Here is a 25,468-nt window from a genome sequence, read left to right as displayed (position 1 = left end):
CAATTACTTGATCGTTTGACTGACTGACTGACTGACTGACTGACTGACTGACTGACTGCTGACTGAATGGCTGACTGAATGACTGGCTGACTGAATGACTGGCTGGTTGACAGAATGGCTGACTGACTAAATTATAGTACTGCTAGTAATGACAGACTGAATGATAGTACTAGATGGTGGCAACAGACATGGTCGTCCTGTTTGTAGCTCCTAGCCAACTTTACAGTATATTGTATTTTTTTTCTGTGTTATTTCTTACATTATTTGCTCAGAACATTTCTTGCATAATTACCTACAGCCGTAAATAACTTTTAGATCGGCGGTCACTCACCAGCATTTAGATCAGAAATTCAATTTACCTGTATTGGATCCTTTGTTTAAACTCCCTGAGGCAGTTCCATTCATCCTGGGTGCTGCTCCAAGACACCGTCGCTGCAGAAGAAGAACAAGGAGAGGGCTTTTAGTCAGACTCAGGAGGCGTGCATACCATCCATCGCTTCCGGGTGTATTATTGGCCTGCGTTCCGTCTCTGTACAATAAAGCAGACGAGGATCTCCTTCCAGAGAAACATCAGGGACTGTAACGTACTCTGTTTTATGGAATCATGGCTCTCTCCAGATATACAGTCCCCATACAGTCAGCCTGTGGGGTTCTCCATATATCACGCGGACAGGAAGAAAGAACTCTCCTGGGAAAAGAAAAGGTGGAGTTTTATGTTTCATGATTAACTACTCATGGTGGTAATGTACAGGAACGCAGGTCCTTTTGTTCTCCTGATCTGGAATACATCACCATCAAATGGCGACCTCATTACCTCCTGAGATAATTTTCTTTGGTCATCTTCACGACCGTGTATGTTCCCCCCCAAGCCAACACTGCTATGGCTCTCAAAGAACTACACTGATAAATGGAAACCACATATCCTGAAGCCGCATTGACTGTAGCTGGGGACTTTAATACAAGAAATCGTAGAAAAAAGCATCCAAAGTTCTATCAACCAATCTCCTGTGCTACTTCCCCTTCTGGGGCGGCTACACGGCCCTCCCCCGCCCTACCTTCAGCAAATCAGATCACGCCTCCATTTTGCTCCTCCCCTCCTATTGGCAGAAATTTTAACAGGAAGGACGCATTGTAAGGACTGTCAAACGTTGGTGTGACCAATCAAAAACTATGCCTTCAAGAAAGTTGTGATCACATGGACTGGGAAATGTTTGTGTTGCCTCAGAAAATAATATCAATGTATACACTGACTGAGTTCATCAGGAAGTCCATAGAGGATGTTGTTCCCACTGTGATGATTACAATTTATCCAAACCATAAACCATGGAAAGATGACATCATTTGCGCAAACCTGAAAGTACAAACCAATGCAATTTGACTTGGAACATGGACGTGTACAAACCGACCAGCTATGCCCTCTGTAACGCAATCAAACAGGCAAAACGACAGTACATGGACAAAGTGGAGTCGCAATTCAATGACTCAGACACGAGACATATGTGGCAGGGACTCCAGACAATCAAGGTTGATAAAGGGAAAACCAGCCACGTCGCGGACACCGACACCTCGCCTCCCGACAAGCTAAACACCTTCATATGTACAGTATATAGGCTTTTCTATTAATGTATATACTCTCCATACTGTCTATTTCACACCATTATATACATCAGTATCAGTGGAGGCTAATGAGGGGAAGACGGCTCATAATAACGACTGGAACGGAGCGAATGGAATGGCATCAAACACATGGAAACCATGGAAACCATGTGTTTGATGTATTTGATACCACTCCACATATTCATATTCTGCTCCAGCCATTATCTGGATCGACGTATACGACAGTGTGTTCCAGTTCCCGCCAATATCCAGAAACTTCACACAGCCATTGAAGAGGAGTGGGACAACATTCCACAGGCCACAATCAACAGCCTGATCAACTCTATTCAAAGATGTGTTGCTCTGCATGTGGTAAATGGTGGCCACACCAGATACTGGCTGGTTTTATAATCCATGGCCCTACCTTTTCTTTAGGATGCATATACAGTGCCTCCGGAAAGTAATCAGACCACTTGACTTTTTCCACATTTTGTTACGTTACAGCCTTATTCTAAAATGGATAAAAATATAAAATCCTCAGCAATCCATACTGAATATCCTATAATGACAAAGCGACCGTGTAGACCGTCATTGTAAATAAGAATTTGTTCTTAACATACTTGCCTAGTTAAATAAAGGTTAATTAAAATACAAAATAAAAACTCTCAGAGCATGAGAAACAAGATTCTCTGGTCTGATGAAACCAAGATTGAAGTCTTTGGCCTGAAAACCTGTAGCGTCATACCCAAGAAGAATTGATGCTTCAAGAAAGTAATGATTAAAGGGTCTGAATACTTGTGTAAATGTGATTTTTATTTTTTTATTTTTAATACATTTGCAAAAATGTCTAAAAAACAGTTTTTGCTTTGTCATTATGTAGTTATTGTGTGTAGATTTTTTTTAATATACATTTTAGGATAAGGCTGTAACGTAACAAAATGTGGAAAAAGTCAAGGGGGTTTGAATACTTTCCAGTCATCTGAAATCCACAGATTATGGTCTAATGAATTTATTTCAATTGACTGATTTTCTTATATGAGCAGTAGCTCAGTAAATTCTTTGAAATTGTTGCATGTTACGTTTATATTTTTGTCCAGTGACTTTGGCTCGTTCGGATATTTCTTAGCTATGTATTACTGTACTGTTGGAGCTAAAAACACAAGCATTATATATTACTGTACTGTTGGAGCTATAAACACAAGCATTAGGTATTATTGTACTTTTGGAGCTATAAACAGAAGCATTAGGTATTACTGTACTGTTGGAGCTATAAACACAAGCATTAGGTATTATTGTACTGTTGGAGCTATAAACACAAGCATTAGGTATTACTGTACTGTTGGAGCTATAAACACAAGCATTATGTATTACTGTACTGTTGGAGCTATAAACACAAGCATTATGTATTACTGTACTGTTGGAGCTAGAAACACAAGCATTATATATTACTGTACTGTTGGAGCTATAAACACAAGCATTATATATTACTGTACTGTTGGAGCTAGAAACACAAGCATTATATATTACTGTACTGTTGGAGCTATAAACACAAGCATTATATATTACTGTACTGTTGGAGCTAGAAACACAAGCATTATATATTACTGTACTGTTGGAGCTATAAACACAAGCATTATATATTACTGTACTGTTGGAGCTATAAACACTAGCATTATATATTACTGTACTGTTGGAGCTAGAAACACAAGCATTATATATTACTGTACTGTTGGAGCTATAAACACAAGCATTATATATTACTATACTGTTGGAGCTAGAAACACAAGCATTAGGTATTACTGTACTGTTGGAGCTATAAACATAAGCATTAGGTATTACTGTACTGTTGGAGCTATAAACACAAGCATTAGGTTTTACTGTACTGTTGGAGCTATAAACACAAGCATTAGGTATTACTGTACTGTTGGAGCTGTAAACACAAGCATTATATATTACTGTACTGTTGGAGCTAGAAACACAAGCATTATGTATTACTGTACTGTTGGAGCTAGAAACACAAGCATTATATGTTACTGTACTGTTGGAGCTAGAAACACAAGCATTAGGTATTACTGTACTGTTGGAGCTAGAAACACAAGCATTATATATTACTGTACTGTTGGAGCTATAAACATAAGCATTAGGTATTACTGTACTGTTGGAGCTATAAACACAAGCATTAGGTATTACTGTACGGTTGGAGCTATAAACACAAGCATTATATATTACTTTGCTGTTGGAGCTATAAACACAAGCATTAGGTATTACTGTACTGTTGGAGCTATAAACACAAGCATTATATATTACTGTACTGTTGGAGCTAGAAAGACAAGCATTATATATTACTGTACTGTTGGAGCTATAAACACAAGCATTAGATATTACTGTACTGTTGGAGCTAGAAACACAAGCATTATGTATTACTGTACTGTTGGAGCTATAAACACAAGCTTTATGTATTACTGTACTGTTGGAGCTATAAACACAAGCATTAGGTATTACTGTACTGTTGGAGCTATAAACACAAGCATTATATATTACAGTACTGTTGGAGCTATAAACACAAGCATTATATATTACTGTACTGTTGGAGCTAGAAACACAAGCATTATATATTACTGTACTGTTGGAGCTATAAACACAAGCATTATATATTACTGTACTGTTGGAGCTAGAAACACAAGCATTAGGTATTATTGTACTTTTGGAGCTAGAAACACAAGCATTATGTATTACTGCACTGTTGGAGCTATAAACACAAGCATTATATATTACTGTACTGTTGGAGCTAGAAACACAAGCATTAGGTATTATTGTACTGTTGGAGCTAGAAACACAAGCATTAGGTATTACTGTACTTTTGGAGCTAGAAACACAAGCATTATGTATTACTGCACTGTTGGAGCTAGAAACACAAGCATTATCTGGATATCTGTAAGATATGTGTAAGTGACCAATAACATTTGATTTGATTTGACCGACAGACCAATGTCTGACTGATTAAATGGTTAATTGGTTAATTGATTCCTCATATCCCCCCAGGCCATGCAGAAGGAAGGGAAGGACATCAACATTAAGGAGGTGATGGACTGCTGGACCCTCCAGATGGGTTATCCTGTTGTGACCATCAGTAAGAACTACAGTCTGGACCACAGCGTCACCATCACACAGGAACACTTTGTCTACGACAGGGACGCCAAGATCAGAGACCCTGACCTTTTCAACAGAAGGTAGGTACTGTCAGCTGAGGACTGCAGACTTTTTTATTTGGGTTTTTAACCCTTCTTTATATTATTATTGTTATTATTATTATTATTTTATTGGTCTCACTTCCACAACAACAAAGAGTGCAAAGCGAGAAGCTAATACCATGTATGAAGAAACTAGTCTTCTCCTGTCCACACAGTGGAGGTAACAGACAGCTAGTCTTCTCCTGTCCACACAGTGCAGATAACAGACAGCTAGTCTTCTCCTGTCCACACAGTGGAGGTAACAGACAGCTAGTCTTCTCCTGTCCACACAGTGGAGGTAACAGACAGCTAGTCTTCTCCTGTCCACACAGTGGAGGTAACAGACAACTAGTCTTCTCCTGTCCACACAGTGGAGGTAACAGACAACTAGTCTTCTCCTGTCCACACAGTGGAGGTAACAGACAGCTAGTCTTCTCCTGTCCACACAGTGGAGGTAACAGACAACAAGTCTTCTCCTGTCCACACAGTGGAGGTAACAGACAGCTAGTCTTCTCCTGTCCACACAGTGGAGGTAACAGACAACTAGTCTTCTCCTGTCCACACAGTGGAGGTAACAGACAACTAGTCTTCTCCTGTCCACACAGTGGAGGTAACAGACAACTAGTCTTCTCCTGGCCACACAGTGGAGGTAACAGACAACTAGTCTTCTCCTGTCCACACAGTGGAGGTAACAGACAACTAGTCTTCTCCTTTCCACACAGTGGAGGTAACAGACAACTAGTCTTCTCCTGTCCACACAGTGGAGGTAACAGACAACTAGTCTTCTCCTGGCCACACAGTGGAGGTAACAGACAACTAGTCTTCTCCTGTCCACACAGTGGAGGTAACAGACAACTAGTCTTCTCCTTTCCACACAGTGGAGGTAACAGACAACTAGTCTTCTCCTGTCCACACAGTGGAGGTAACAGACAACTAGTCTTCTCCTGTCCACACAGTGGAGGTAACAGACAGCTAGTCTTCTCCTGTCCACACAGTGGAGGTAACAGACAGCTAGTCTTCTCCTGTCCACACAGTGGAGGTAACAGACAGTTAGTCTTCTCCTTTCCACACAGTGGAGGTAACAGACAACTAGTCTTCTCCTGTCCACACAGTGGAGGTAACAGACAACTAGTCTTCTCCTGTCCACACAGTGGAGGGAACAGACAGCTAGTCTTCTCCTGTCCACACAGTGGAGGTAACAGACAACTAGTCTTCTCCTGTCCACACAGTGGAGGTAACAGACAACTAGTCTTCTCCTGTCCACACAGTGGAGGTAACAGACAACTAGTCTTCTCCTGTCCACACAGTGGAGGTAACAGACAACTAGTCTTCTCCTGTCCACACAGTGGAGGTAACAGACAGCTAGTCTTCTCCTGTCCACACAGTGGAGGTAACAGACAACTAGTCTTCTCCTGTCCACACAGTGGAGGTAACAGACAACTAGTCTTCTCCTGTCCACACAGTGGAGGTAACAGACAGCTAGTCTTCTCCTGTCCACACAGTGGAGGTAACGGACAACTAGTCTTCTCCTGTCCACACAGTGGAGGTAACAGACAACTAGTCCTCTCCTGTCCACACAGTGGAGGTAACAGACAGCTAGTCTTCTCCTGTCCACACAGTGGAGGTAACAGACAGCTAGTCTTCTCCTGTCCACACAGTGGAGGTAACAGACAGCTAGTCTTCTCCTGTCCACACAGTGGAGGTAACAGACAACTAGTCTTCTCCTGTCCACACAGTGGAGGTAACAGACAGCTGCCGATCAGGTCTACTGTATTACTAAACTGTTCTCGCCCAGATGATCTCTCTCTCTCTTTCTCTTTTGTTGTAAATATGTATATACTATTGTTAAAGTTTGTATTGTTTCATTTGCATGTTTTATTCACACCTGCAATGTCGGAGCTCGCAGCTGAAGAATTTCACTGTACCCTGCAACTACATCTGGGTCCCTGTGCATGTGACTAATAAAACCCAATCTTATATCTCTCTCTCTCGCTTATGCAGAGCTGTGTTCAGAAGGGTAGAGCTGTATTCATTAGGGTAGAGCTGTGCTCAGAAGGGTAGAGCTGTGTTCAGAAGGGTAAAGCTGTATTCATTAGGGTAGAGCTGTGTTCAGAAGAGTAGAGCTGTGTTCAGAAGGGTAGAGCTGTGTTCAGAAGAGTAGAGCTGTGCTCAGAAGGCTAGAGCTGTGTTCAGAAGGGTAGAGCTGTGTTCAGAAGGATAGAGCTGTGCTCAGAAGGCTAGAGCTGTGTTCAGAAGGGTAGAGCTGTGTTCAGAAGGATAGAGCTGTATTCATTAGGGTAGAGCTGTGTTCAGAAGAGTAGAGCTGTGTTCAGAAGGGTAGAGCTGTGTTCAGAAGTGTAGAGCTGTGTTCAGAAGGGTAGAGCTGTGTTCAGAAGGGTAGAGCTGTGCTCAGAAGGGTAGAGCTGTGTTCAGAAGGGTAGAGCTGTGCTCAGAAGGGTAGAGCTGTGCTCAGAAGGGTAGAGCTGTGTTCAGAAGGATAGAGCTGTGCTCAGAAGGACAGAGCTGTGTTCAGAAGGGTAGAGCTGTGTTCAGAAGGATAGAGCTGTATTCATTAGGGTAGAGCTGTGTTCAGAAGAGTAGAGCTGTGTTCAGAAGGGTAGAGCTGTGTTCAGAAGGGTAGAGCTGTATTCAGAAGGGTTGAGCTGTGTTCAGCCTTCCATGTAGCTCAGTTGGTAGAGCATGGTGTTTGCAACACCAGGGTTGTGGGTTCGATTCCCACGGGGGGCCAGCACAGAAAAAAATGTATGAAATTGTTTGAAATGTATGCATTCACTACTGTAAGTCGCTCTGGATAAGAGCGTCTGCTAAAATGACTAAAATGTAAATGTAAAAGGGTAGAGCTGTGTTCAGAAGGGTAGAGCTGTGTTCAGAAGGGTAGAGCTGTGCTCAGAGGGTAGAGTTGTGTTCAGAAGGGTAGAGCTGTGTTCAGAAGGGTAGAGCTGTGCTCAGAAGGGTAGAGCTGTATTCAGAAGGGTAGAGCTGTGTTCAAAAGGGTAGAGCTGTGTTCAGAAGGGTAGAGCTGTGTTCAGAAGGGTAGAGCTGTGTTCAGAAGGGTAGAGCTGTGCTCAGAAGGCTAGAGCTGTGTTCAGAAGGGTAGAGCTGTGTTCAGAAGGATAGAGCTGTGCTCAGAAGGCTAGAGCTGTGTTCAGAAGGGTAGAGCTGTGTTCAGAAGGATAGAGCTGTATTCATTAGGGTCGAGCTGTGTTCAGAAGAGTAGAGCTGTGTTCAGAAGGGTAAAGCTGTATTCATTAGGGTAGAGCTGTGTTCAGAAGAGTAGAGCTATGTTCAGAAGGGTAGAGCTGTGTTCAGAAGGGTAGAGCTGTGTTCAGAAGGGTAGAGCTGTGTTCAGAAGGGTAGAGCTGTGCTCAGAAGGGTAGAGCTGTGTTCAGAAGGGTAGAGCTGTGCTCAGAAGGGTAGAGCTGTGTTCAGAAGGATAGAGCTGTGCTCAGAAGGACAGAGCTGTGTTCAGAAGGGTAGAGCTGTGTTCAGAAGGATAGAGCTGTATTCATTAGGGTAGAGCTGTGTTCAGAAGAGTAGAGCTGTGTTCAGAAGGGTAGAGCTGTGTTCAGAAGGGTAGAGCTGTATTCAGAAGGGTTGAGCTGTGTTCAAAAGGGTAGAGCTGTGTTCAGAAGGGTAGAGCTGTGTTCAGAAGGGTAGAGCTGTGCTCAGAGGGTAGAGCTGTGCTCAGAAGGGTAGAGCTGTGTTCAGAAGGGTAGAGCTGTGTTCAGAAGGGTAGAGCTGTGCTCAGAAGGGTAGAGCTGTATTCAGAAGGGTAGAGCTGTGTTCAAAAGGGTAGAGCTGTGTTCAGAAGGGTAGAGCTGTGTTCAGAAGGGTAGAGCTGTGCTCAGAAGGCTAGAGCTGTGTTCAGAAGGGTAGAGCTGTGCTCAGAGGGTAGAGCTGTGCTCAGAGGGTAGAGCTGTGCTCAGAAGGGTAGAGCTGTGCTCAGAGGGTAGAGCTGTGCTCAGAGGGTAGAGCTGTGTTCAGAAGGGTAGAGCTGTGTTCAGAAGGGTAGAGCTGTGTTCAGAAGGGTAGAGCTGTATTCAGAAGGGTAGAGCTGTGTTCAAAAGGGTAGAGCTGTTTTCAGAAGGGTAGAGCTGTGTTCAGAAGGGTAGAGCTGTGTTCAGAAGGGTAGAGCTGTGCTCAGAAGGGTAGAGCTGTATTCAGAAGGGTAGAGCTGTGTTCAAAAGGGTAGAGCTGTGTTCAAAAGGGTAGAGCTGTGTTCAGAAGGGTAGAGCTGTGTTCAGAGGGTAGAGCTGTGTTCAGAAGGGTAGAGCTGTGTTCAGAAGGGTAGAGCTGTGTTCAGAGGGTAGAGCTGTGCTCAGAGGGTAGAGCTGTGTTCAGAGGGATAGAGCTGTGTTCAGAAGGATAGAGCTGTGTTCAGAGGGTAGAGCTGTGTTCAGTAGCAGTAGTGTTCAGGAGAAGTCCTGGCAACATGTGGATGGATTAGTTTAATCTTCCATGAAGGTGACGTTAATAATTCATTCTGAACCAATCTGGTTTCCCTCCCTCGTGTTCCTCTGATTCGGGCCGGCAAGGCCGCTAGCGAGGCGAGGAGAGGGATAAGCGAGGAGAGGAGAGGCAAGGGACATCGTCTCTGCATCCTAAGACAGGGAGGAAGGGGAAAAGGATAATCGGGGAAAATTCACACCACTGAAGGCTGTAGATAATGTAGGGGAAAATTCACACCACTGAAGGCTGTAGATAATGTAGGGGAAAACTTCACACCACTGAAGGCTGTAGATAATGTAGGGGAAAACTTCACACCACTGAAGGCTGTAGATAATGTAGGGGAAAACTTCACACCACTGAAGGCTGTAGTTAATGTAGCCTGTCCAATGGAGGCCTCCATAATATTTCTAAAATGCTCTTCTGCAGGGCACGTACTGTACTGACAGGGCACGTAAACCCCCTCTCGGTTGTCAATGGCAACCTTTATCTCCCGTCCTCACCTGCCGTTGCTAGACTTGTTTTTTCGGTCTTAGCGTGCTTCTTCTGAAAGCTTACTGGAGAAAGAAACAACAAACAGGACTGCTAGTGGTGACTCAAACACCCCAGCTCTCTCATTTAAAACTGGTAAACACCATTAACCCTTTAAATTCCCCCAGCCCATCACAGCTGGCCACCTTGGCCTGCACTGGGCAATAATGAGAAAAGGCTTTTAAGGAATCAATAGGTAAACTAGCAGACTGCCTCACACCTCTCCCTCACACCTCTCTCCCTTTCTCCTCTCCCTCTTTCCTCTCTCCCTTTCTCCTCTCCCTCTTTCCTCTCTCCTCACACCTCTCCCTCTTTCCTCTCTCCCTCATACCTCTCCCTCTTTCCTCTCTCCCTCATACCTCTCCCTCTTTCCTCTCTCCTCACACCTCTCCCTCTTTCCTCTCTCCCTCACACCTCTCCCTCTTTCCTCTCTCCCTCATACCTCTCCCTCTTTCCTCTCTCCTCACACCTCTCCCTCTTTCCTCTCTCCCTCATACCTCTCCCTCTTTCCTCTCTCCCTCATACCTCTCCCTCTTTCCTCTCTCCCTCATACCTCTCCCTCTTTCCTCTCTCCCTCATACCTCTCCCTCTTTCCTCTCTCCCTCATACCTCTCCCTCTTTCCTCTCTCCCTCATACCTCTCCCTCTTTCCTCTCTCCCTCATACCTCTCCCTCTTTCCTCTCTCCCTTTCTTTTCTTTTCTTTTTTCTCTCTCTCTCTCTCTCTCTCTCTCTCTCTCTCTCTCTCTCTCTCTCTCTCTCTCTCTCTCTCTAATTGGCGCTGGAGGGATGGCTGCTGTTTTACAGGCTCTGAACCAACTCTTCTGGACACCAGAACAGTGATTACTCACCTCAAACTGTTTCTTTTTTACATGTACCTGAATACAACAGGTGTAGTAGACCTCACAGTGAAATGCTGAATACAACAGGTGTAGTAGACCTTACAGTGAAATGCTGAATACAACAGGTGTAGTAGACCTTACAGTGAAATGCTGAATACAACAGGTGTAGTAGACCTCACAGTGAAATGCTGAATACAACAGGTGTAGTAGACCTCACAGTGAAATGCTGAATACAACAGGTGTAGTAGACCTTACAGTGAAATGCTGAATACAACAGGTGTAGTAGACCTCACAGTGAAATGCTGAATACAACAGCTGTAGACCTTACAGTGAAATGCTGAATACAACAGGTGTAGTAGACCTCACAGTGAAATGCTGAATACAACAGGTGTAGTAGACCTTACAGTGAAATGCTGAATACAACAGGTGTAGTAGACCTTACAGTGAAATGCTGAATACAACAGGTGTAGTAGACCTTACAGTGAAATGCTGAATACAACAGGTGTAGTAGACCTTACAGTGAAATGCTGAATACAACAGGTGTAGTAGACCTCACAGTGAAATGCTGAATACAACAGGTGTAGTAGACCTTACAGTGAAATGCTGAATACAACAGGTGTAGTAGACCTCACAGTGAAATGCTGAATACAACAGGTGTAGTAGACCTCACAGTGAAATGCTGAATACAACAGGTGTAGTAGACCTCACAGTGAAATGCTGAATACAACAGGTGTAGACCTTACAGTGAAATGCTGAATACAACAGGTGTAGTAGACCTTACAGTGAAATGCTGAATACAACAGGTGTAGTAGACCTTACAGTGAAATGCTGAATACAACAGGTGTAGTAGACCTTACAGTGAAATGCTGAATACAACAGGTGTAGTAGACCTTACAGTGAAATGCTGAATACAACAGGTGTAGTAGACCTTACAGTGAAATGCTGAATACAACAGGTGTAGTAGACCTTACAGTGAAATGCTGAATACAACAGGTGTAGTAGACCTTACAGTGAAATGCTGAATACAACAGGTGTAGTAGACCTTACAGTGAAATGCTGAATACAACAGGTGTAGTAGACCTTACAGTGAAATGCTGAATACAACAGGTGTAGTAGACCTTACAGTGAAATGCTGAATACAACAGGTGTAGTAGACCTTACAGTGAAATGCTGAATACAACAGGTGTAGTAGACCTTACAGTGAAATGCTGAATACAACAGGTGTAGTAGACCTTACAGTGAAATGCTGAATACAACAGGTGTAGTAGACCTTACAGTGAAATGCTGAATACAACAGCTGTAGTAGACCTTACAGTGAAATGCTGAATACAACAGGTGTAGTAGACCTTACAGTGAAATGCTGAATACAGCAGGTGTAGTAGACCTTACAGTGAAATGCTGAATACAACAGGTGTAGTAGACCTTACTTACAAACCCTTAACCAACAATGCAGTTTTAAGAACAAAAACTGTTGAGAAAGTATTTACTAAAATAAACTGAAGTAAAAAATAATTAATTCAAAAAGAAGAAATTGAAAAATAACAAATAATGAAAGAGCAACATTAAAATAGTTCATTGAGGTAATATGTACAGTACGTGTGGGGGGGGGTGTCAATGCAAATAGTCTTATTAAGAAGCCTTGTTATTTTTATGTAATTTTATTGTGTTACTTTTTATTAAATGTTTTAATTTATTTAGTAAATATTTTCTTAACTCTATTTCTTGAACAGCGTTGTTGGTTAAGGGCTTGTAACTAAGCATTTCACGGTAAGGTCTACACCTGTTGTATTCGGCGCATGTGACAAATAAAATGTGATTTGATTTGATAAACTGTCTTCTTTGATCCATAAATGAAAACCGCGGGTGAAGTGGGGGTAAACACTGGGGGTGAAGTGGGGGTGAACACTGGGGGTGAACACTGTGGGTGAAGTGGGGGTGCACACTGGGGGTGAAGTGGGGGTGATCACTGGGGGTGAAGTGGGGGTGAACACTGGGGGTGAACACTGTGGGTGAAGTGGGGGTGAACACTGGGGGTGAAGTGGGGGTGAAGTGGGGGTGAACACTGGGGGCGGAGTAGGGGTGAACACTGGGGGTGAAGTGGGGGTGAACACTGGGGGTGAAATGGGGGGTGAACACTGGGGGTGAAGTGGGGGTGAACACTGGGGGTGAAGTGGGGGTGAACACTGGGGGTGAGGTGGGGGTGAAGTGGGGGTGAACACTGGGGGTGAAATGGGGGTGAACACTGGGGGTGAAGTGGGGGTGAACACTGGGGGGGAAGTGGACGTCGCAGTAGTAGAGTTGTAACCCCAGCAATTTGTGAAATTCTGTTATATGAAATTACGTCAAGGTATGCAGGAAGGGTATATCCATCACTCTCCATATGGTAGGAAGACCGGCAGCATGTCTAGGTGTGTTGTTAATGGCAGCATATCTAGGTGTGTTGTTAATGGCAGCATATCTAGGTGTGTTGTTAATGGCAGCATATCTAGGTGTGTTGTTAATGGCAGCATATCTAGGTGTGTTGTTAATGGCAGCATATCTAGGTCTGTTGTTAATGGCAGCATATCTAGGTCTGTTGTTAATACAATGGCTGCATATCTAGGTCTGTTGTTAATGGCAGCATATCTAGGTCTGTTGTTAATGGCAGCATATCTAGGTGTGTTGTTAATGGCAGCATATCTAGGTGTGTTGTTAATGGCAAGATATCTAGGTTTGTTGTTAATGGCAGCATATCTAGGTGTGTTGTTACTGGCAGCATATCTAGGTGTGTTGTTAATATAATGGCAGCATATCTAGGTGTGTTGTTAATGGCAGCATATCTAGGTGTGTTGTTAATATAATGGCAGCATATCTAGGTGTGTTGTTAATGGCAGCATATCTAGGTGTGTTGTTAATGGCAGCATATCTAGGTGTGTTGTTAATATAATGGCAGCATATCTAGGTGTGTTGTTAATATAATGGCAGCATATCTAGGTGTGTTGTTAATATAATGTCAGCATATCTAGGTGTGTTGTTAATATAATGGCAGCATATCTAGGTGTGTTGTTAATATAATGGCAGCATATCTAGGTGTGTTGTTAATACAATGGCAGCATATCTAGGTGTGTTGTTAATACAATGGCAGCATATCTAGGTGTGTTGTTAATACAATGGCAGCATATCTAGGTGTGTTGTTAATATAATGGCAGCATATCTAGGTGTGTTGTTAATATAATGGCAGCATATCTAGGTGTGTTGTTAATATAATGGCAGCATATCTAGGTGTGTTGTTAATATAATGGCAGTCTCAGACATCAATACACATGCTTAAGGCCCGATGCTCCACTTGGTGTGATGAGGCCCGAGCTCCACTTGATGTGATGAGGCCTCATGCTCCACTTGGTGCGATGCTCCACTTGATGTGATGAGGCCTCATGCTCCACTTGGTGTGATGCTCCACTTGGTGTGATGCCTGATGCTCCACTTGGTGTGATGAGGCCCGATGCTGCACTTGGTGTGATGAGGCCCGATGCTGCACTTGGTGTGATGAGGCCCGATGCTGCACTTGGTGTGATGAGGCCTGATGCTCCACTTGGTGTGATGCTCCACTTGGTGTGATGCTCCACTTGGTGTGATGCTCCATTTGGTGTGATGAAGCCTGATGCTCCACTTGGTGTGATGCTCCACTTGGTGTGAATAGGCTCGATGCTCCACATGGTGTGATGAGGCCCGATGCTCCACTTGGTATGATGAGGCCCGATGCTCCACTTGGTGTGATGAGGCCTGATGCTCCACTTGGTGTGATGAGGCCCGATGCTCCACTTGGTATGATGAGGCCCGATGCTCCACATGGTGTGATGAGGCCCGATGCTCCACTTGGTGTGATGCTCAACTTGGTATGATGAGGCCCGATGCTCCACTTGGTGTGATGAGGCCCGATGCTCCACTTGGTGTGTTGAGGCCTGATGCTCCACTTGGTGTGATGAGGCCCGAGTCTCCACTTGGTGGGATGCTCCACTTGGTGTGATGAGGCCCAAGGCTCCACTTGGTGTGATGAGGCCCGATGCTCCACTTGGTGTGATGAGGCCAGAGAGAGAGAAGATTTAAATACTTGTAAACTATTTCACTCTGTTCAGTAAAGTCTCAAGCCAAGCTTGGAGGTGGTGCAGGCATCGTTCATACATTCTAACAGGTGTGCATCCATTTACATGACATTACAGTTGTGCTTTGATTATTCTGATCTAGCATCAACAGTCCTGAAGGATATTCATAAGGCTGTGGGTGGATAAACAACAGTGTATCTTGACCAGACCACCTATTATTGATTAAAGGAAGGCCAGCCAGGGAGAGAGGGAGAGGGAGGGAGAGAGAGGGAGAGAGGTAGAGAGAGGTAGAGAGGTAGAGAGAGAGAGAAGGAGAGAGAGATGTAGAGAGAGGTAGAGAGAGGCAGAGAGAGGCAGAGAGAGAGAGAGAGAGAGAAACTACAGACGGTAGAGGCCTTTGGTGTTTCCTGGTCGTGCTAGACTAGAGGCACACTTACCAGAAATAAATAATAATAGCTACCCTACTCCACAACACATGAAACATTGAACAGGCTCTATGCACGCCAGGCCAGCAGGGTAGTATCTTCTCTTTGAAAGTCAAGTGGATGATGGTTGAGTTTCTGACTCACTCCACAATTTATATTCTTCTTTCCTTCATTTTTTCCCAACAATAGAGTATCTATCTGTTCTTTTAAAAGTCAAGTTTGTTGCTCTTGAAAAACCCAATTTTTTACATTACATTTTAGTCATTTAGCAGACGCTCTTATCCAGAGCAATTTACAATTAGTGCATTCAGTCATAGTCAGTACATTCTTCCTCAATAAAGTAGCTCAGCAAAGTCAGTGCTAGTAAAAGGGAAATGATGTTGAGTGTTAGTTCATAAAAGGGTGGGTGGAGGAGGTACTGTGGGATTATTTAACATACTCTTTGAAGATGTAAGGTTTCAGATGTTTTCTGAAGATGGGCAGGGACTCTGCTGTCCTAACTTCTGGGGGAAGTTGGTTCCACCATTGGGGTGTTTTTGCAGGGTCACACCAAGGTTTTTTGTGCTCTACAATCTTGGTTTCATCAGACCAGAGAATCTTGTTTCTCATGGTCTGAGAGTCTTTAGCTGCCTTTTGGCAACGTCCAAACGGATTGTCATGTGCCTTTTACTGAGGAGTGGCTTCCTTCAGACCACTTTACCATAAAGGCCTGATTGGTGGAGTGCTGCAGAGATGGTTGTCCTTCTGGAAGGTTCTCCCATCTCCACATAGGAATTCTAGAGCTCTGTCAGAGTGACCATTGGGTTCTTGGTCACCTCCATGACCTAGGCCATTCTCCTCCGATTGCTCAGTTTGGCCGGGCAGCCAGTCTTGGTGGTTCCAAACTTCTTCCATTTAAAAATTATGTATGCCACTGTGTTCTTGGGGACCTTCAATGCTGCAGACATTTTTTGGTGCCCTTCCCCAGATCTGTGCCTCGACACATTCCTGTCTCGGAGCTCTACGGACAATTCCTTCAACCTCAAGGATGATCAATGGAAACAGGATGCATCTGAGCTCAATTTCAAGTCTCATAGCAAAGGGTCTGAATACTTATGTAAATAAGGTATTTCTGTTTTTTATTAGTAATACATTTGCAAAAAATAAATAAAAACTGTTTTTGCTTTGTCATGATGGGGTATTGTGTGTAGATTGCTGAGAAAAAAATTATATTTAATCCATTTTAGAATAAGGCTGTAATATAATAAAATGTGGAAAAAGGGAAGGGGTCTGAATACTTTCCGAATGCACTGTAAACCATCAACTTTGTGAATACCATTGGTGTTTAATATGAGGGTTTCATCATGAACTACCCCCCTCCCCCCTAATAAATATATTTAGTATATATTTTTTTTTTATGACAGGAAATGAGTTTTTAAACAGCAACATTTTCTCTCAGCCTCGTGGCAAAATGTGTACAATAGCATGATATTAGCTATAAAACTGCACATTTTCTCTCAGTTTAATAGCAACATGTGTAGAATAGCAGGGAATTATCTCTAAAACAGTAAGATTTTCTCTCAGCCTCATGGCAAAATATTTACAATAGCATGAGATTAGCTATAAAAGTGCTCAGGTTCTCTCCGCCCCATGGCAACAAAAACAGACGTAAACTGCTCTAAGCCACTATCCCCACTCCCTGACACCAGTCATGGAGAAAATAAATTGCTAAATGAAGTTAGTGGTTGAAGGCACTAAATTAATTTCCTGGTCACCTGCAGAGAACTGTGATCCGTGACTATTATAGGGGCGTTGCAATTACACCCGCTAATTACCTTCTACTCCCCCCCGGGTGTTTCCAGAACAACTAACCTGAGGCTGTACCCAAATGGCACCATATTACCTGTATAGTGCACTACTTTTGACCAGGGCCCGTTGGATGCCATTTGGGACGCTGGCCTAGTTTATTGTGTCTGGGATTCTGATTACGAGTCTGGGAGATTGTCAGAGTGCATCATAGGGGTTTTATGGATGAAGAATTGACTTGAGCTCTTAGAAATGAATCGCAACGATACTTTCGTATAGGGAAGGTGGAGCCATTTGGGTACAGCCTCAGGTTAGATGCGAGTACAGTCAGAGGACCTGAAAGATGAAATCAACGTTCAGCATGAGATGGAATTCACAGCTCAATAATCACTACGACTACGAGTAGGCTGGGGAATTTATAACTCAAGGTAGTAGTGAAGTATTCTGCTATAACTCAAGGTAGTATTGAAGTATTCCGCTATAACTCAAGGTAGTAGTGAAGTATTCTGCTATAACTCAAGGTAGTAGTGAAGTATTCTGTTATAACTCAAGGTAGTAGTGAAGTATTCTGCTATAACTCAAGGTAGTAGTGAAGTATTCTGTTATAACTCAAGGTAGTACATTTACATTTTAGTCATTTAGCAGACGCTCTTATCCAGAGCGACTTAGAGTAGTGAATGCATACATTTCATACATTTTTTTTGTATATATATTTTTTGTACTGGCTCCCCGTGGGAATCAAACCCACAACCCTGGCATTGCACACACCATGCTGGCATTGCAAACACCATGCTCTACCAACTGAGCCACAGGGAAGTAGTATTCTGCTATAACTCAAGGTAGTATTGAAGTATTCTGTTTTAACTCAAGGTAGTATTGGGGCAGCAGATAGCCTAGTGGTTTGAGAGTTGGGCCAGTAACCGAAAGGTTGCTGGATCGAATCCCCGAGCTGACAAGGTAAAAATCTGTCATTCTGCCCCAGATCAAGGCAGTTAACCCACTGGCCGTCATTGTAAATAAGAATTTGTTCTTAACTGACTTGCCTAGTTAAATAAAGGTTACACACAGTATTGAAGTATTCCATTATAACTCAAGGTTGTATTGAAGTATTCTGTTATAACTGAAGGTTGTATTGAAGTATTCTGTTATAACTCAAGGTAGTATTGCAGTATTCTGTTATAACTCAAGGTAGTATTGCAGTATTCTGTTATAACTCAAGGTAGTATTTAAGTATTCTGTTATAACTCAAGGTAGTATTGAAGTATTCTGTTATAACTCAAGGTAGTGGTGAAGTATTATGTTATAACTCAAGGTAGTGGTGAAGTATTCTGTTATAACTCAAGGTAGTGGTGAAGTATTCTGTATAAAACTGGACATCAAGTGAAAACCGCAAAGGGAAGTAATATAACAACAAAATCCTCTGAATATATTAGTTGAACTAGTGCAACTACCTGCCCGTGTGATAGACTCCATCGATACACTTTTATAATCTGAACATAAAGGATTATGGTATCCATGCAGGTGTTGCTGTATGGTTTCCTTTGTTATTGTGTTTTGAGGAAAGAAAATATATTTTAGCAATAAATGTTATTGCACCTCTGAGGACCTGTTACGCTGCTACTTGGACACAGACTGTTTGATTAAAGACTATATCAAGCTTCAGCCTCAAGTGTGTCTCTGAAGCTATAAGGAAATAAAGCCTTCTCAGAGAGAGGGAGAAAGAAAAAGAGAGGGGGAGAGAGAGAGGAAGAGAGAGAGCGACATCGAGAGAGAGATAGAGAGAGATTGTGGTGGACCTCCCCTGGAGCTTGTCATCCCTGGTCCCTCCAGCAACCTCACACCTCATTACCCTTCATATTGCACCCCTGACCCAAAAAGAGCCAGGCTGCCCACCTCGCCCTGCCCCAGCATGCCTCAGGATGCGTTCCAAATGGCGACTTAATCCCCATAGGGCTCTGAAGGGCTCAAAAGTAGTGCACTTTAAAGGGAATAGAGTTCCATTTGGGACGCTCGACCAGCCTGATCTGGCCCAGTCGGACCCTCCAGTGAAGTGGCGCTCTCAACCGACTCCGGCCGCCCGGCCAGATCGATGGACCCACCTAGGGTGATAGAGACATGATGCAGCCACTCATAGTGATGGAACATCGATCCTGAGGAGAGAGAGAGATAGAGAGATTGAGAGGGGTGGCGATAGTGAGACAGAGAAATATATATATATATATACAGTTGAAGTCGGAAGTTTACATACACCTTAGCCAAAAACATTTAAACTCAGTTTTTCAGAATTCCTGACATTTAATCCTAGTAAATATTCCCTGTCTTAGGTCAGTTAGGATCACACCTTTATTTTAAGAATGTGAAATGTCAGAATAATAGTAGAGAGAATGATTTAATTCTGTCACGTCCTGACCAGTAAAGGGGTTATTTGTTTTTTCTATGGGATTTTGTGGGTAGTTGTTCCTTGTTTAGTGTTTGTTGCACCTGACAGGACTGTGTCGTTTTGTTCTTTTTACGTATTTAGTTGTTTCTCCTTCTTCAAAATAAAAAGAAGATGAGTATACATATTCCCGCTGCGTTTTGGTCCAATCCATACGACAACCGTGACAATTTCAGCTTTTTATTTCTTTCATCACATTCCCAGTGGATCAGAAGTTTACATACACTCAATTTGTATTTGGTAGCATTGCCTTTAAATTGTTTAACTTGGGTCAAACGTTTTGGGTAGCCTTCCACAAGCTTCCCACAATAAGTTGGGTGAATTTTGGCCCATTCCTCCTGACAGAGCTGGTGTAATTGAGTCAGGTTTGTAGGCCTCGCACATGCTTTTTCAGTTCTGCCCACAAGTTTTCTATTGGATTGAGGTCAGGGCTTTGTCATGGCCACTCCAATACCTTGACTTTGTTGTATTTAAGCCATTTTGCCACAACTTTGGAATTATGCTTGGGGTCATTGTCCATTTGGAAGACCCATTTGCGACCAAGCTTTAACTTCCTGACTGATGTCTTGAGATGTTGCTTCAAAATATCCACATAATTTTCCTCGCTCATGATGCCATCTATTTTGTGATGTGCACCAGGCCCTCCTGCAGCAAAGCACCCCCACAACATGATGCTGCCACCCACGTGCTTCATGGTTGGGATGGTGTTCTTCGGCTTGCAAGCATCCCCCTTTTTCCTCCAAACATTACGATGGTCATTATGGCCAAACAATTCTATATTTGTTTCATCAGACCAGAGGACATTTCTCCAAAAAGTACGATCTTTATCCCCATGTGCAGTTGCAAACAGTAGTCTGGCTTTTTTATGGCGGTTTTGGAGCAGTGGCTTCTTCCTTGCTGAGTGGCCTTTCAGGTTATGTCGATATAGGACTCGTTTTACTGTGGATATAGATACTTTTGTACCTGTTTCCTGCAGCATCTTCACAAGGTCCTTTGCTGTTGTTCTGGGATTGATTTGCACTTTTCACACCAAAGTACGTACATCTCTAGGAGACAGAATGCGTCTCCTTCCTGAGCGGTATGACGGCTGCGTGGTCCCATGGTGTTTATACTTGCGTACTATTGTTTGTACAGATGAATGTGGTACCTTCAGGCGTTTGGAAATTTCTCCCAAGGAAGAACCAGACTTGTGGAGGTCTACAATCTTTTTCTGAGTTCTTGGCTGATTTCTTTAGATTTTCCCATGATGTCAAGCAAAGAGGCACTGAGTTTGAAGGTAGGCCTTGAAATACATCCACAGGTACACCTCCAATTGACTCAAATTATGTAAATTAGCCTATCAGAAGCTTCTAAAGCCATGATATCATTTTCTAGAATTTTCCAAGCTGTTTAATTAAAGGCACAGTCAATTTAGTGTATGTAAACTTCTGACCCACTGGAATTGTGATACAGTGAATTATAAGTGAAATGATCTGTCTGTAAACAATTGTTGGAAAAATTACTTTGTCATGCACAAAGTAGATGTCCTAACCGACTTGCCAAAACTATAGTTTGTTAACAAGAAATTTGTGGAGTGGTTGAAAAATGAGTTTTAATGACTCCAACCTAAGTGTATGTAAACTTCCAACTTCAAATATATATATATATATATATATATATATATATATATATAGATAGATAGATAGATAGATAGATAGATAGATAGATAGATAGATAGATAGATAGATAGATAGATAGATAGATAGATAGATAGATAGATAGATAGATAGATAGATAGATAGATAGATAGATAGATAGATAGATAGATAGATAGATAGATAGATAGATAGATAGATAGATAGATAGATAGATAGATAGATAGATAGAGTATTCAGCATTTCACTGTAAGGTCTACTACACCTGTTGTATTCAGCATTTCACTGTAAGGTCTACTACACCTGTTGTATTCAGCATTTCACTGTAAGGTCTACTACACCTGTTGTATTCAGCATTTCACTGTAAGGTCTACTACACCTGTTGTATTCAGCATTTCACTGTGAGGTCTACTACACCTGTTGTATTCAGCATTTCACTGTAAGGTCTACTACACCTGTTGTATTCAGCATTTCACTGTAAGTTCTACTACACCTGCTGTATTCAGCATTTCACTGTAAGGTCTACTACACCTGTTGTATTCAGCATTTCACTGTGAGGTCTACTACACCTGTTGTATTCAGCATTTCACTGTAAGGTCTACTACACCTGTTGTATTCAGCATTTCACTGTAAGGTCTACTACACCTGTTGTATTCAGCATTTCACTGTAAGGTCTACTACACCTGTTGTATTCAGCATTTCACTGTAAGGTCTACTACACCTGTTGTATTCAGCATTTCACTGTAAGGTCTACTACACCTGTTGTATTCAGCATTTCACTGTAAGGTCTACTACACCTGTTGTATTCAGCATTTCACTGTAAGGTCTACTACACCTGTTGTATTCAGCATTTCACTGTAAGGTCTACTACACCTGTTGTATTCAGCATTTCACTGTAAGGTCTACTACACCTGTTGTATTCAGCATTTCACTGTAAGGTCTACACCTGTTGTATTCAGCATTTCACTGTGAGGTCTACTACACCTGTTGTATTCAGCATTTCACTGTAAGGTCTACTACACCTGTTGTATTCAGCATTTCACTGTAAGGTCTACTACACCTGTTGTATTCAGCATTTCACTGTAAGGTCTACTACACCTGTTGTATTCAGCATTTCACTGTAAGGTCTACACCTGTTGTATTCAGCATTTCACTGTGAGGTCTACTACACCTGTTGTATTCAGCATTTCACTGTAAGGTCTACTACACCTGTTGTATTCAGCATTTCACTGTAAGGTCTACTACACCTGTTGTATTCAGCATTTCACTGTAAGGTCTACTACACCTGTTGTATTCAGCATTTCACTGTAAGGTCTACACCTGTTGTATTCAGCATTTCACTGTAAGGTCTACTACACCTGTTGTATTCAGCATTTCACTGTGAGGTCTACTACACCTGTTGTATTCAGCATTTCACTGTGAGGTCTACTACACCTGTTGTATTCAGGTACATGTAAAAAAGAAACAGTTTGAGGTGAGTAATCACTGTTCTGGTGTCCAGAAGAGTTGGTTCAGAGCCTGTAAAACAGCAGCCATCCCTCCAGCGCCAATTAGAGAGAGAGAGAGAGAGAGAGAGAGAGAGAGAGAGAGAGAGAGAGAGAGAGAGAGAGAGAGAGAGAGAGAGAGAGAGAGAGAGAGAGAGAGAGAGAGAGAGAGAGAGAGAGTATAAAAACGGGGTTCTGAAAAGTAAGATAAGGCGAGGGTGAATTAAGAGGGGAGGAGGGGGAGGAGGGGGAGACGGTCAAAGGCACTTCCTGAAGAGAATTCTGAATTGATTTAATGAAGCAGCAGACTGTATTTCATGAGGCAAGAGGGACAGACCAGACCAGACTAGAGGGACAGTCCAGACCGGACCAGACAAAATAGGTTCACAGTTAACTACATAGCAGTTTGGTCAAACGAGGTAGTTTAGTACAGGCTGAGTCTCCAACTGGATCTTGTCAAAGAGCCACAATTACAAAGTCATTTGTGTCACAGCTTCAACAGTTAACTAAAGCTTGACTCCTCTTCTCTCTGCCACACTGCTGTTCCTGTTCAGCATGCACTAAAACCTCTCAGCTTAACTCACCACTGGGAACACATGTTTTTCTGTTATGGGATTCAGCTAGCTGCTTGAGGATTGTTCCTCCTGGTTAATCATACAGTAATCAGAGGATTGTTCCTCCTGGTTAGGGAATCATACAGTAATCAGAGGATTGTTCCTCCTGGTTACTCATACAGTAATCAGAGGATTGTTCCTCCTGGTTAATCATACAGTAATCAGAGGATTGTTCCTCCTGGTTAATCATACAGTAATCAGAGGATTGTTCCTCCTGCTTAATCATACAGTAATCAGAGGATTGTTCCTCCTGGTTAATTACACAGTAATCAGAGTATTGTTCCTCCTGGTTAATCATACAGTAATCAGAGGATTGTTCCTCCTGGTTACTCATACAGTAATCAGAGGATTGTACCTGCTGGTTAATCATACAGTAATCAGAGGAATGTTCCTCCTGGTTAATCATACAGTAATCAGAGGATTGTTCCTCCTGGTTAATCATACAGTAATCAGAGGATTGTTCCTCCTGGTTAATCATACAGTAATCAGAGGATTGCTCCTCCTGGTTAATCATACAGTAATCAGAGGATTGTTCCTCCTGGTTAATCATACAGTAATCAGAGGATTGTTCCTCCTGGTTAATCATACAGTACTCAGAGGATTGTTCCTCCTGGTTAATCATACAGTAATCAGAGGATTGTTCCTCCTGGTTAGGGAATCATACAGTAATCAGAGGATTGTTCCTCCTGGTTACTCATACAGTAATCAGAGGATTGTTCCTCCTGGTTAATCATACAGTAATCAGAGGATTGTTCCTCCTGGTTAGGGAATCATACAGTAATCAGAGGATTGTTCCTCCTGGTTAGGGAATCATACAGTAATCAGAGGATTGTTCCTCCTGGTTAATCATACAGTAATCAGAGGATTGTTCCTCCTGGTTAATCATACAGTAATCAGAGGATTGTTCCTGCTGGTTAATCATACAGTAATCAGAGGATTGTACCTCCTGGTTAATCATACAGTAATCAGAGGATTGTTCCTCCTGGTTAATCATACAGTAATCAGAGGATTGTACCTCCTGGTTAATCATACAGTAATCAGAGGATTGTTCCTCCTCGTTAATCATACAGTAATCAGAGGAATGTTCCTCCTGGTTAATCATACAGTAATCAGAGGATTGTACCTCCTGGTTAATCATACAGTAATCAGAGGGAATGAACAGGCCTGGAGCACAGTACTTAGTCCTTCCTCTAACGCAGCTGTGTAATGGAAATGTGTTACTTCAAGAGAAAAGCAGGCTTTGCCCCAGATAAATGTGCAAGTGTTTGCCTTGCACAACACTTTCTCTCTATCCTCGCCATAAACACTGTTATGTAATTTTATTTACTGTTTCCCCCCAATTATTCACCCATATTTAATTTTTTTTCTTTTTTTTTTTTTTCCTTTTTACAATATTTCTATGTCATCACCACCAGCTCTGTGACTGGATAATATGGTTGCCCTTCATTCTAATGATAACATCCTCACTATGGATGAAATGCAGGATTGTTGCTTCTCTACATGTTGGTATTAGGTCTAGGTTTGATAATAGATTAACTACATGTTGGTATTAGGTCTAGGTTTGATAATAGATTAACTACATGTTGGTATTAGGTCTAGGTTTGATAATAGATTAACAACATGTTGGTATTAGGTCTAGGTTTGATAATATATTAACTACTGCACATGTTGGTATTAGGTCTAGGTTTGATAATTGATTAACTACATGTTGGTATTAGGTCTAGGTTTGATAATAGATTAACTACATGTTGGTATTAGGTTTGATGATAGATTAACTACATGTTGGTATTAGGTCTAGGTTTGATGATAGATTAACTACATGTTGGTATTAGGTCTAGGTTTGATAATAGATTAACTAAATGTTGGTATTAGGTCTAGGTTTGATTATAGATTAACTACATGTTGGTATTAGGTCTAGGTTTGATGATAGATTAACTACATGTTGGTATTAGGTCTAGGTTTGATGATAGATTAACTACATGTTGGTATTAGGTCTAGGTTTGATAATAGATTAACTACACATGTTGGTATTAGGTCTAGGTTTGATAATGGATTAACTACATGTTGGTATAGTAGGTTTGATGATAGATTAACTACATGTTGGTATTAGGTCTAGGTTTGATGATAGATTAACTACATGTTGGTATTAGGTCTAGGTTTGATAATAGATTAACTACATGTTGGTATTAGGTCTAGGTTTGATTATAGATTAACTACATGTTGGAATTAGGTCTAGGTTTGATAATAGATTAACTACATGTTGGTATTAGGTCTAGGTTTGATGATAGATTAACTACATGTTGGTATTAGGTCTAGGTTTGATAATAGATTAACTACATGTTG

At 42.2% G+C, this 25,468-nt stretch overlaps 1 protein-coding gene across 1 annotated transcript in view; it reads left to right on the top strand.

The window, feature by feature from the left end:
- LOC106609815 (thyrotropin-releasing hormone-degrading ectoenzyme) overlaps positions 1-25,468 on the top strand; it is a 436,096-nt gene that overhangs the window by 326,639 nt on the left and 83,989 nt on the right. The window contains 1 exon segment of the mRNA XM_045722407.1: positions 4,639-4,826. Coding sequence (XP_045578363.1) covers positions 4,639-4,826 — 188 coding nt within the window.

Source organism: Salmo salar, chromosome ssa07, assembly GCF_905237065.1.
Source record: "Salmo salar chromosome ssa07, Ssal_v3.1, whole genome shotgun sequence".
Lineage (NCBI taxonomy): Eukaryota > Metazoa > Chordata > Actinopteri > Salmoniformes > Salmonidae > Salmo > Salmo salar.
The sequence above is the reverse complement of the archived record's forward strand: the minus strand, read 5'-3'. Positions and strand labels throughout refer to the sequence as shown.